The sequence below is a fragment of the Erpetoichthys calabaricus genome, chromosome 11, assembly GCF_900747795.2.
Source record: "Erpetoichthys calabaricus chromosome 11, fErpCal1.3, whole genome shotgun sequence".
In the NCBI taxonomy this organism is placed as follows: domain Eukaryota; kingdom Metazoa; phylum Chordata; class Cladistia; order Polypteriformes; family Polypteridae; genus Erpetoichthys; species Erpetoichthys calabaricus.
Window position 1 is genome coordinate 43,949,602 of NC_041404.2, and position 14,323 is coordinate 43,963,924.

General features: G+C 38.4%; 1 protein-coding gene across 3 annotated transcripts in view; it reads right to left on the minus strand.

The window, feature by feature from the left end:
- The window catches only part of LOC114660369 (nucleolar and coiled-body phosphoprotein 1-like), a 78,916-nt gene that overhangs the window by 42,606 nt on the left and 21,987 nt on the right, over positions 1-14,323 (minus strand). For all 3 annotated transcript variants that reach the window (XM_028813035.2, XM_028813032.2, XM_028813030.2), the window contains exons 7-11: positions 11,899-12,078; positions 11,501-11,713; positions 8,269-8,439; positions 2,761-2,967; positions 1,968-2,165 (exon numbers count right to left, since the gene is read on the minus strand). In XM_028813035.2, coding sequence (XP_028668868.2) covers positions 1,968-2,165; positions 2,761-2,967; positions 8,269-8,439; positions 11,501-11,713; positions 11,899-12,078 — 969 coding nt within the window. The remainder of the gene's footprint in view (positions 1-1,967; positions 2,166-2,760; positions 2,968-8,268; positions 8,440-11,500; positions 11,714-11,898; positions 12,079-14,323) is intronic.

Sequence of the window (14,323 nt, forward strand, 5' to 3'; positions counted from 1 at the left end):
TTATTGTCTGTTTTTTACCTGCATTTTTTATTACTCTTTAATTTAATATTTTTTGCTGCTGGAGTATGTGAATTTCCCCCTGGGATTAATAATGTATGTATGTATGTATGTATGTATGTATGTATGTATGTATGTATGTATGTATGTATGTATGTATGTATGTATGTATCTATCTATCTATCTATCTATCTATCTATCTATCTATCTATCTATCTATCTATCTATCTATCTATCTATCTATCTATCTAATATGATGGCAAGTTGATACTGGTTTACATTAGTAAATGTTGTGAAGTTTTGAAGATAGTTTTATGTTGTTAATTCCAGATGACTAGTTTAGAACTGTAGTGTGCACTGCTTTGCTGCACAATGCAGTAAAAAGGCATTTTACTATGTTTTTGCTTGTTTTACTTCAGTATTAGGAATGTGTAAAATTTAGAAAGTATCTTTGCAAGAATAAAAACTGATCATCATCTTCACTCTATTACACATGTGAACACAGATAACATTAGTAAAATAGTAACTTTTATTTTCTATGCTACTGGCTCATTTATTAATAGAGAGGTTGAACAAGTATGATATAAATGTGGTAAAAGATTAGCTGTACATTTATTATATAGAAGGGTGTAACGATGTACAAATCTCATATATTATATATCATCATTTTTGCCTCTAGTTACATTATGCTTTATGTTGTTGATTTTAATATTCACAAAGGTGTGAAAAACTACACTTTTAACCAAATGTTTTGCTCACCTGCTAAACTTGGTAGGGTTCTTCTAAATTATTAATGGATCAACTGTCATAATCATGCATTGGATATAGTGGTTACTTCTTACAGTATGTTTGAGCCTTTGACACCATTGACCACTCAATTCTATTACATAAGCTGGAAAATTATGTTGGGCTTTCAGGCAGCATTTATCAGGAAGTATACTGCATATAATGCAGCAACAAGGAACTAGGAATGTCTGTGTTTTGGACCTCACAAACAGGTCCAAGAAGATCTTCTGTCTGATGACTTGTGTTTTACATAATAAAACACAAAGAAATAAAGAAAAAGGACCCTTCGTACAGCACTGGCTCCATCAGGCAGCACATTATTGGCTGTAACAAGAAAAGGGGCAAAAATGACTAGGCTGGAAGGTCAGCAGACAGTTATTAAATCTGATATGCCTAATGATTTTCAGTCATGTAAATTGACATGAATTGGTGAAGACAGCCCTAATCACTACAAGTCGCGTAATGGGACATCAGCCTTAGGCTTTGTAATGTTGCAATTTAAATACTCCAAATACTGAGATTCATAAATAAATCACTGTTATCTAAATTTGGCCTAGTCTCTGTTTAAAAGTAAGAACTTTTAAAGCTGTCCAATTGTTATATGTGCACAGCTTTTAGATGAAAAAAGAAGTTAGCCTGGAGCTCTTTTGGATTCTAGATTCATGGTTCTTTATGTACAAGCCAAAACACAGGTGGCTCATGTGCTGAGGTTACCCAGGACAAATGACAAATAAATTGTTGCTTTTTGCCAGAGCCCTGAATGATGGCTACTTTGCAGGAAGCAAGCAGAGTCAAATACTGGGAGAACGGACATAAAAGTAGGTGAGAAGAGTTCATTTAAATGTCTTGTTGATCACGCAAGTGGACAACTCATCCCACATGATTGCGCATACAAGTGTACTCAAGCTGAGTGGGACAGCTTAGATGTATTGAATTTGCTTATTTGAAACTTCATATTGCTTTATGTCTCCTTTGTATTTTGCTTCTAAAAGATCAATCTTATGTAACTGCTCTTATTTTGCCCACTTTAAAAGCCGGACCTTTGTCATATTAGTGAAAAATGAATAAATTAGTAAAGAAGGTTTCCAAAAATGAAAAGAAACAACTAGTCTGGCAGGCTTAGGAAACAAAATAAGGCACTTTGGGAAATACTATTAAACTATACCTAACAGCCTCTTACCAACCTGCAGGGACAGCTTTGTAATACTGTCCGAGGAGTTGCTGCTGTCACTGTCCGAGCCTTTTTCCTCTTCTTGCTCTTTCTTCCTGCCTCTGCCTGCCGTCTTCTCAGACGTCTGGGATAGATTTGGAGTACATGTTTTTGAGGCTAAAGAAGCAGCATTTTTTCCTTTTATTTTGCTGTTTGACGGTTTATTTAATAACTGTTGAGAAAACAAATTAAGTGTTGGTACACACACTAGTTTGTGGACAACAAAAAAAACAAGTTTAAAAGAAAGTGCAGGATACAGGTGAATGAGGTATGGCCAAAGTAGGACACAGATTATAGGAGCTTATAATGACAGGATGACAAAGTATGACTAATCTGTATGCTTTCCAAAGCAGCAAGGAAATACTCCAATTAAAATCTGATCTGTTATTTTTTAAACCGCCATCTTACAGTATAGTGATTCTATTGAAAGGTTCTATTTAAAATAAGTTTTTGATTGAATGGTAAAGCACAGGTACAGTCTTGGCAGAAATGAGTTGCAGGTGTGCCATGTCAAGAGGAATCCAACTGTCTTAAAGTCAGCTGTTTGAGCATTTTACACATTTATCTGTAAAGTTTATCCAGTCCATGTATTGGAGGGTGGGCATGCAACAATATTACATACTAATTTTCAGAAAACTGCTACATGGATAACTATAGGCTTATATCAGGATGAAACCCAGCAGGGCTTAAGAATTCTAAAAGTAAAATTATTAAGAAAAACAAACACTACAGAAATGAAATACAAGGTAAACAAAAATCATACATACTTGTAATGGCGTCTCAATTTCACTACTGGATTCATCATTACTGTCACTATCTGAACTGTCTCCATTTTTCACCACAGCAGTTTTTAGGGGCGTTTTTGTCAGACTGGGGCTTTGTTTAGTAGGTGTGTCAAATGTTGCTTTCTTAGCAGAGCTCTGTTTAGTATTAATTTCAGGATAAGAACTGGCTTTTGAATTACCTAAAAATTTCTTAAACACAAAACAGACAAATAACAAACAATTACACTTTAAGAAGGTATTGTTTTTCCAACATTAAGCAAAAAAGGCCACAGTGGCTGCTTATGATAAATCAATTATTGCTCTTAAAGCACTTATTGCTCAAGTGGCATTATTCTACTTCATTTTAGTTGTCTCACTTTAGTTGTTAATATTTCAGACTCTTAATTGCTTATTTTAGTCTTAAACAGCTGCATTCACTGTTTTTAATTGCTTCTTATTAGCAATAAGATGCAAATGACAAAGTAACCAGCAGTTCTCCATCTAGCTTGCTTCATCGTGCATGATTTGGTTTAATTAAATACTTAGAAGGGAGCTAAAGAGAAAAAATGAAGGTCTGAAAATTACTCATCATTTAAGACTTCAAATCATTTGGATGACATCTTTAAAAAGGAAAACATTTACGATGCAAGAATGACCTGACATTGCAGAGTCGGAACACTAATAAGTCATGAAATTAAATAACATCTGTTATTGTTAAGGATTGGTTTCTTGTTAAAGTGAGTTGGAACAAAAACCTGCAGCCACTGTGGCCCTCTGGGAGTGATGCTACTCACCCCTGTTCTAACACAGCACACAGTTCAACAGTCCCTTTCACATATGATCTAAGAAATTCCAAAGTAAACCCTCTGAAGAATTTAATGGGATTAACCTGAAAATGAACAAAATGTCCACAACCTTTCAGACTGCACAAAGTCTTTTTTAACTCCTACAAAGCAATACAATAATGATGAGCAATGCTTGACTTGCTTTATTTTCATCCATCCATTTTCCAAACCGCTGAATCCGAGCACAGGGTCACGGGGGTCTGCTGGAGCCAATCCCAGCCAACACAGGGCACAAGGCAGGAAGCAATCCCGGGCAGGGTGCCAACCCACCGCAGTGCTTTATTTTATGTATTTAAAATAAGGATTTTGCATAGTGTAGTCAAATCATAAAGCCACATTCAACACAAAGCCATATATTAAGAGGTGAGAATTTGATAACCCACACTACTATTTTTAATAGTATTATTATTTAGTATAGTATTATCATTTTTTCAATTTTGGAAAGGTGCAAGATACATAGTTTCCAGGGGATGTGCACCTTTCCTCCCCACTGATTTTGGCATGTGCTTTGCTGCTGCTAAACTGTGCTATTCCCTCTGCTACAGGACAAAAAAAAAATAAAACAGCTGTGAAGCAAAAGGGGAACAGCTGCATTTGTTGGTAACTTGCCTAAACAGTCTCCTTGGATGGAGAGTAACTGCCTCATTTTAAAATTAAAAGAACCATTCTAAATGGTTAGTGAAACTTCTCCTAAATAATGAGCTAGTCACTCAGCAGCTGTTGCACCTATACAGTACATGATAATTACCTGTTTCACACTTCTTTAACCTAGCAAGTATTAATCTATGGAAGATGCTTGGGACTACAACTGAAAACATATCTGCATCTTTGGAACAAGTCAAATTAAACAACTCCACATTTAATCTTACAGATACAGGGGTTTTTCCTTCAATATAGAAGACAGAAACATTTTAAAAAGTAGCCTACCAACTTTTACATAGGCGTAACAGGACATCAGCATTAATCTATAAGGGTCGGCACTTTAAAAGTTTGGTCTGCCGTTTCAGACTCCTGCCCCTGGCCCTTGCTGATCAGCAGTAGGAATGCCCTTCCTAGACTCATGACCGAATGTCGGGCAACAGTCATCGAGCCCCCCGTCAAGCTTAGTGGGGGGAAGAAGAAGAACTGGTGGCTGTTGGGGAATATCTCAAGCCCCGATTACATATTGAATCCGATCTCTCCAGCGAGACCGTGGGAGGCACCCCTAATTTCCATGAGCAACTGGCTTGCCCATCTACAAGTTCTCAGCTTGTAAATGCCTCTGAACACAAATTGAGCACTGGCGAGCAGACGGATTTTGTGCACTTGCAGCATGCCAATACTCATTAGAATATGCATTTAAACAGACTTGCTCTGCTAGTGACTCTTATTACCAAGAGCGTGCATCCAGGGGCTTAAAAACCCTGCACTTTCTTGAGAAAGATGGCTGTCTTTTTAGAGTGATATCAGATCATTTAGTGGGGGAATTTATTGAACAGTTAGCTGTACCTGAAGTACATAGGGACATTCTTTTACAGTTAGCTCACTCTCTCATCTTGCGTGGGCACCTGGGGGCTGATTAGACTAGAGATCATTTATCAAAACGATTTTATTGGCTGAATATGGGGAAAGATGTGGAGCAGTTCTGTACTTAATGTCCTGACTGCCAGATCGTCTCTGCTTATAAACCTCCTCTGGCTTCCCTTTCTCCTATGCCTATTTTGGAAGTCCCCTTTCAACGGGTGGGATTAAATATTGTACTCCCTCTTCTTAAGAGTAAAAATGGGTATCAAAATATAGTTATCCGGAAGTGGCTGCTTTGAAAAAAGCCAATTCCTCCACTGTAGCCAAAGCTTTGTGCGAGATTTTTACTCATATTTGCCGAGAAATTTTAACTGATCAGGGCACACCTTTTACTTCTCACGTGATGAAACAATTGTGTGGCAGCTTTGCTATTAGGAAATTGAGTACCACTGTTTACCATCCACAGACGAATGATTTGACTGAATGATTTAACAAGACTTGTTAAACAGATGATCCGGTGAGTCACTCATGATGATCCAACATCTTAGGACTCTTTCCTGCTTTTATTATGTTTGCGGTACGGGAATTGCCGCAGGCGTCCACTGGCTTGAGTCCGTTCAAGTTGTTGTTTGACAGGCACCCGAGAGGAATCTTAGATGTTGTACGAGAGGAATGGACAGGAATCGGGACAACAGCTCGCGGCCCGAGCTTTGCAGATTGGGTAATTTCGTTGCAAGATAGAATTTCTAAACTTTCTTCTATTGCTGTGGTGCATCAGCGACGTAAACAGGAAACCCAGAAACGTCTTTAACGATAGACACTATAAGCTCCGTGAATTCAAACCTGGTGATCGTGTTTTGGTTCTGATTCCATCTGACCCACATAAATTCCTAGTGAAATGGCAGGGCCCTGCCATTATTGAGGAGCATACAAGGTTAGAATACCGGGCCGGCGCAAACCATTCCAGATTTTACATGTTAATCTCTTGAAGAACTGGCAAGACCCGCAGGGGGTTTACGCTTCCTTGGCTGCTGTCTCTCAGACCGATGTTGTCATTGGAGATGATCTGACTGACTCAGAAAAGACAGAGTTGTTAACTTTGATTGAACGGAACACTGATGTTTTTTCAGACTTGCCAGGCGTGACTAACCTTGCAGAACATAAAATCACTACCGAACCCGGTGATAGGGTGCAGATGCGCCCGTATCGAATTTCAGAAGCGTGACAGAATATCGTGCGTGAGGAAGTCAAAAAGATGCTGGCATTGGGTGTAATTTCGTGAAAGTAAAAGTGGCTGGTGCAGTCCGGTCGTATTTGTCCCAAAACAAAATGGTACAGTTCACTTCTGTATCGATTTCAGAAGCTTGAATAAATTCTGTAAATTTGATGCTTACCCAATGCCCCGTGTTGATGAGCTGTTGAAAAAACTTGGTCAGGTGACCTATATCTTCACATTAGATCTCATGAAAGGTTACTGGCAGATGCCTCTTGAGGCTGGCAGTTTTGACAAAACAGCACTTGCGACTCCTGACGGACTTTATGAATTTACTAGACTCCCGTTTGCTCTTCATGGCGTGCCTCTAACTTTCCAGTGTATGATGGATCAGATCTTGCATCCTCATTCCGAGTATTCCGGGGCATATCTCGATGATGTCATGATTTTCAGAAATGATTGGCAAACGCATTTAGAACATCTTCAGGCTGTACTGAAAACCTTGAGATAGGGTTAGCTGTCAAGCTAGCCTAAGAAGTGTAAGTTGGGCATGTCTGAGACTCATTATCTGGGTTATTCAATGGGCAGGGATTTACTCACGCCACAATTTAGAAGACTGGAAGAGATGCTTGCTTACCCATGTCCAGAAACGCAGAAACAAGTTTGTGCTTTTCTGGGGCTTGCTGGTTATTACATAAGATTCATCCCTGACTTTGCAAATAGGGCTGCTCCTCTTTCAGATCTTACTAGAGGCAGGAAAAACCACCCTGTTTTAAGTTTGTGAACGTTCCTGTTGTGATTTGAAAACTGCCTTTTCTTCTTACACGGTTTTGCGGAATCCCGATTTCTGTAAGGATTTTGTTCTACAGATGGACACAAGTGCATTTGGTGTAGGCGCCATCCTGTCCCAGGTTTTTGATGGGGAAGAGCACCCTATCACATTTTTGAGTAGGAAATTGCTTCCTAAGGAACGCAATTATTCGACTATTGAGAAAGAATGCTTGGCTATTAAATGGACTGTGGAAGCGCCTTGTTATTATTTATGGGGTCGAAATTTCACATTAGTGACTGATCACGCTCCACTTCTATGGTTATACCGTCAGAAAGATACGAACTCTCATCTCATGAGATGGTTTTTGAGCTTGCAACCGTTTTACTGTCAGGCATCAACCAGGCACGTTAATGCTTATGTCCTGTCACGCCTGTTTGAACCTGTTTTGGAGAGTTGCTTAATTCACGAGAATGTGAATAAAGCTGACGGACGGGGTGTCAGCAGGGGGGCTGATTGCACCCCTAGAGGATACGGACGCTCCTCTAAAAAACTGTAAGACTACCTTTACATTGCTCCCTTACTTGCGGCTGCTCTGTGCGCGATATGCTTCCCGCGCGGTACGTCGCATACGACGCCCAAACAACACCTATTGATTTTTGAATGATTGCTTCTTCTTTTATTTCTCTCTCTCTCTCTCACATTCTCTGCTCCTGACGCTCACTCCTTTGAAGAGGAAGATATGTTTGCATTCTTTTAATTGTGAGATGGAACTGTCATCTCTGTCTTGTCATGGGGCACGTTTAAACTTTTGAAAAAGAGACAAATGTTCATTTGCAGTTTTTGAATAAAGTTCCTGTCTCAACAACCTCCTGTGTTTCTGTGCAAATCTGTGACCCAAGCGTGACAATATTTATCCCCAATGCCACACTTGGTACTTTGCATGAAGATTCAAGTAGCATAAACAAACAAAAAACATTGTGAAATAGTACTAATTCCATACACTGGCATTTCACTTAAAATATGATTTTGTATTACTCTCTCACATTTGCATTTAAAAATCAATAAAATGGCAGCTTTAATCTAAATGAATTGAAAAGTATATATTCTTGAGGATTAGAACTGTGCCTACTGGCTAAGGAACAAAGAATAGAAAACAACAGGTGTGAAGGCTCACTTACTTGGGAACTTTGTGAAGAGCTACTGCTATCACTATCAGAGCTACCTTCATCACTTGCCTGCACAGGACTTGGTTTCGCAGATTTGCCTGAAACCAATTGGGTCTTTTTAATACAGACTTGTTTAGGCGAAGACTCCACAAGGGTTTCTCCCTTTGACACAGACAAACATTTCTGAAAAATAAGTAAACAAACACAAAAGGTGTCAAATGTAGGGATTTATCTTGAATCCTTTGTAACATTTTTGTGACTAAGTAAGATTGAACAGCTCATTAATTACTACCTACATGACGGGGGTAAGAAGTACATCACATAAGTTGATTTGTATTTCTATTAAATAAAATGGCATTATGTATTTTAATTCACTGGGGAAAGACCATGTGTTAGTTTGACATGCAATTAAGAATTTCACTGTTCTCTGTGCATGTGACAATAATACTACCAGAGTAGCAGTATAATGGCTGAAATGGTAGTGATTTGAGTCACGTTTGCTGAGGCTTGTTAACTAGGAAAAGGTCAGAAATTGATGAGAAAGAAAATATACATAATGTAACAACTCACGACCATTCAAGAAATAAATTGGGATTGAAAATGGTGTGTTTGAAAGAAAATAATAAATGACTACAAACCAAATGAATCCATTGAAATGTCCTGTAATTGCCACAAGAATTTTTCTTAGCACAGAATATTTACTTTTTTTCTTCCCCTTAACCTTTTTGGTGTTGAACCGGAGTCTAACTCAGGCTTGGAATTCTATGTAATTACAGTTAAGCCGAGTCAAACTTGACTGACGTGTAATGATCTGCTTTACAGTGCTAAGCTCAAGTAACTCTTGGAACAGTATCCTGTTGCCATCAAGTGGATTAAATAACATCATGCTGCAAATAAATAAATAAATAAATAAATATTTCTATGCATTTTGCCTCTCTAAATTAACTTATTATGATTGGGGTGGAGTATACAAAAAAAAGGTGTACATAAAGAGCTGAAATGCCAGGTTTAGAACAAACTGAAACATTACTTCAATCAAGCGAGAATGACGACAATGCGAATTGGTCATCAGACATCTGACATGTATAGTGGTACTGATGAACACAACACTGTACAACTGAACACCGTGATATGTCAGGTGACTTTGGTCACCTGAATGTTCTTTGTGGTGCAAGCAGGTCCTTGTCAAAAAGGCAAAATGATTGCAATTAAGTAGAAAGACAAGAAAGGTGTTAGCGCCTTAAGCAGTGTTCATAATGCAGCAACTGTCAATGTTTGTGTCAGGGGAAATGTGGCACTCACTAAGCCTTGCACTGTGGTAGCCTACAATAGCACAAGGGACATCTTGATCGTGAAAATCAGACACTGTCATTTTACCCTCTTATTCTGAAACGGCTGAAAAAATATTACAGTAATCCCTCCTCGATCGCGGGGGTTGCGTTCCAGACCCCCTTGCGAAGGTGAAAATCCTCAAAGTAGAAACCATATGTTTATATGGTTATTTTTATATTGTTATGCTTGGGTCACAGATTTGCACAGAAACATAGGAGGTTGTAGAGAGACAGGAACGTTATTCAAACACTGCAAACAAACATTTGTCTCTTTTTCAAAAGTTTAAATTGTGCTCCATGACAAGACAGAGATGACAGTTCCGTCTCACAATTAAAAGAATGCAAACATATCTTCCTCTTCAAAGGAGTGCGCGTCAGGAGCAGAGAATGTCGGAGAGAGAGAGAAAAGCAAACAAATCAATTGGGCTGTTTGGCTTTTAAGTATGCGAAGCACCACCGCACAAAGCAGTTGCAAGGAAGGCAGCAGCTCACACCCCCTCCGTCAGGAGCAGAGAATGTCAGAGAGAGAGAGAGAGAGAGAGAGAGACAGATAAAAACAAACAATCAAAAATCAATACGTGCCCTTCGAGCTTTTAAGTATGCGAAGCACCATGCAGCAGCTGCACAGAAGAGAGCAATGTGAAGGTAATCTTTCAGCATTTTTAGACGAGCGTCCGTATCATCTAGGTGTGCGAACAGCCCCCCTGCTCACACCCCCTCCGTCAGGAGCAGAGAATGTCAGAGAGAGAGAGAGAGAGAGAGAGAGAGAGAGAGAGAGAGAGAGAGAAAAGTAAAAATCAAACATCAATACGTGTTGTTTGATCTTTTAAGTATGCAAAGCACCGTGCAGGAGGCATATCGCTTGATAAAGCAGCCATATGTAAGCCCAGCAAAGAAGAGAGCATTGTGAAGGTAATCTTTCAGTGTTTTTTGAGGAGAGGCCGTATCCTCTAGGGGTGCGAAGAGCCCCCGTGCTCACAATATATTTGAGGAGTTTTATTTAATACGTAATACGCACTCTGGTTGGGTAGCTTCTCAGCCATCTGCCAATAGCGTCCCTTGTATGAAATCAACTGGGCAAACCAACTGAGGAAGCATGTACCAGAAATTAAAAGACCCATTGTCCGCAGAAATCCGCGAACCAGCAAAAAATCCGCAATATATATTTAAATATGCTTACATATAAAATCCGCGATGGAGTGAAGCCGCGAAAGTCGAAGCGCGATATAGCGAGGGATTACTGTATAACAAACACACACAAAGAAAAACACTTCTACTGTCCCGCCTGCAACACTGGGCAGTGCGTAGTTGACAAAACATATCACATGAAGGACACTGCATCAGTACTGAAGTGGACATTAGAAATACCTTTCTCACTGTATTTATGTTGACATTTCTTGACAAATTTCCATTTTTCTGTTACACATAGTAACATTTTTTTCTTGATGTCATCTGACAATGACAATGAAATTGCAGTGCATTTAAAGAATATTTCATGGAACTGTATCTTAATTCTCACAGCATTTTATCAGATACTTAGTACATTAGTTTATACTATGAATCATTACAGTCCATTACTTATTTATCAATTTATACTATGAAGCATTACTTAGTCACTAACCCCATAAAAGTGAGTAATAAGATATTAAAATAAAATACACCATCCTTACATTTTCTACACTGCTTAGATGAGGGAGCCATAGTCCACCACAGAGCAGAAATCACACACACATAAGAACTCACCAAGAAACAATGAAAATTCAAGTTAGTGATAGCGTTCTTTTGCAAAGCATGCAGAATGCTGTATTAATATTTGCAAAACTTTTACTTTCTGAAATAAAATCAATTTGGGAATCATTATTAAAATCAATTAATATTATCTTCGATTTAAAAGAGGGAATCACAATGCATACTTTTACTGGCGAGTTGTCATCACTTTTTGAAGAATTGCTGGCATCTGTTTTGGAGCTTTTCTTCTTTTTCTCTGTACTCTTCAGTGCTGTTTGAGTTTGCGTAGCTTGTTTTGGGGTGGGCAGGAAAGAAAGACTTTTTGCCACCAAATTGCTGTTGACTTCTTTATTTGGTGTTCTTGACTGTAAATCGAGCTTTGGTATAGACGAAATGTTCTAATATAAAAACCCAAATAAAAAAACATGCAAAATGCGGTTCAGCAACATACGATTTTGAAGAAGACTTAAGTCATGCAGGATTAATAAAAGACTGCCACCAATGCTGAACCCATAGCCATTAACTTGCACACCTAAAGAATTAAAAGATGTAATGCTGTTAAATAACAAAACATAAGACAAACCCATGCTAGCCGCTCATCTTCACTCTCCAAAGATTCACTTCTCTGAGTCTCTCCTTTCTTTTTTGTTATAAGATTTATCTGTTTTGCAGAAGAAGAGACTTTACTCAGGCCAGGCGTTGTTCTGACTGGTGACTCAAAGGATTCTGTCACACTACTGCCTTTTAACATGCCAATAGGCTTCTGGACAAAGAAACAAAAAAGTGAAAAGATGGTAGTAAGACATTTCCAAGTCAGCTTTACATTTGTCCAGCAAATTGTCATCAGTGAGAAAATGACAATAAGAAAGGTGAGCCAATGAATATCCCTAGTACCTCATGCCACTAGTGGAATCAGCCTTAAATGCAGCCACCACGTCCAGCTTGGCCTAACTTAAGAGTTATTACTATTTTACTTTTGACTTTCAAAAAACCTACAAGATCAGTATACAATACAACTGGTTACATTTATTTTTAATTTAAGTGGTGTAAAGTAGGTTTAAATAACTTACTCTGGGCCACATCATGGGTCAGAGGTGAGGACTGAACTAGAAACTACTACTTTATTATTTGGTGCCTTAGCCACCACATAGCCCTGTCTGTCTATTAACACTAGAATTACCAGAGCCAACGAAAAAACTCATTGTTCTGGCCCACCTTAAATCCGTTCGCACCTCTCCCTCAGCGTTTTTTGTCCTGTAAATGTGCCGATTAAGACAAGCAGCAAGCAGCCTGCTGTTCCATCCCCCCACCGACTTAGAACGAGCACAAATTTCTCTCAGCTCATGCCTTGATTGATTATCTGGGAGTGAAGTGCTGGAGTTTTAGAGTGGAATAGATCGTTATTTGGAACACATGTATTTCACGTGTGTTTCGTTTCTACAATAATCTGTGTAAACACATTGTTAAAACAAATGTTTTTCATATTTTAGTAGTAAATGACAAAATGTTGGCATAAACTATATAATGTGTGAAGCCTGAAGTCCAAAGATCAAATAAACACTTTCACAAAAGGTATGCATTTGCTACAACCGCTTCGGTGGCACAACGGTATCAACTGTTGACTGATAATCAAAACTTCACGGGTTCGAGACTGGACGAGTCTGTTTTGAGAAGTGAGCTGCTGTAACAGCCAGTGTAAATTTATGAAACTTGTAAAGCTTAGCTTTGTTTTTTTATTATTCAGTTTTATTCTCTCAGTCATGTTCACGATTCCACCCCCTACCTCTGGTAATTCTAGTGTTAAACAGAAATACAGCAGACGTGAACTCAAAAAAACAAAAAACAAAACACACAAATACATACAGTGTGAAGCCTAAAGGGGAAAGAGTTCAGCTTTGCAGTACAATTTAATGTAAAGCTAGATAGAAGCCTTTATTAAAAATGTCCCTGCAATAGTCAACTTTGAAAATACCTATTACAAAACATTTTTAAAATGTATAAAGTCATAATGTAAGGAGTAATCCAACAGCTGACCTGCCTATCATCCAGAATGATGATCTTAAGATGTATGGAATGCTAAAGTTGCTGTTGGTTTGTTTTAACTGAAATCCGGCCTTAATCAGGCTTCTTATTTCTTTGTTTCCAAACACCACAGGAGAGTCCAAACCAAGGCTATTAAGTCTAATTTTCACTAAATTCCTATCCAGTGTTAAAGCCCAAAGGCAAGAAGTGTTATTTGTGGAGGAAATGAAACTTGACAAGTTCGCTGAGAGAATGCTGTATATCTAGAATGTCATTCCAGCCATCATCTTTAAAACTTTTTAATTTTATTGTTTGCTTAATTAGGCTCCTTATATCTGTATTTCCTTGTGTCAACTTGTGCAGTATGTTAGCTTTGGCCTTCTCTCTCACTTTTATAAACGTGTCTTGAGATCGTTAATGCTTCTATACCAATTGCTGTAAGAACTGTCTTGCTTATTACTAATCACAGGATTGGGGTGAGATATGATAATCCTAAAGACACGGCAAGGTGGTAGTGGAGGGAAAAAAAAGTATGTTGAGTCAAGAATCTTCTAGAAGCCAAAGACATGGCAGATGTAGCTGCAAATTACAGTACTGGCCAGTTTGTGTATGCATGGAACACAGCAAACATTTTTGTCAAATGCACCTCTGAACTGTTTCAGTTTGTGTTTGTTGTTGAAAACATCATTGTTTCAATTCTATCTCCATTGTTTAAATGCTCAAATGCAGAAATTACCATTAGTTATTCAGAGATGCTATTCCAGTACTAGACTGAAAGTTGCAAGGCTTTTATCTATATGATTACTAAATGGAAAGCTTTTGCTAACAGAATTAGTGCTGCTTGGGATCTTCCTGTATATTTCTGCATTATACATTTGGTAACAGCAGAGGGCAAGCAAGAATATTATAACTCAAAAAATACTACAGACAGATTTGTGAGGTGGAGATACAACACAAATTATATTCAAAGTCTTTAATTCAAAAAT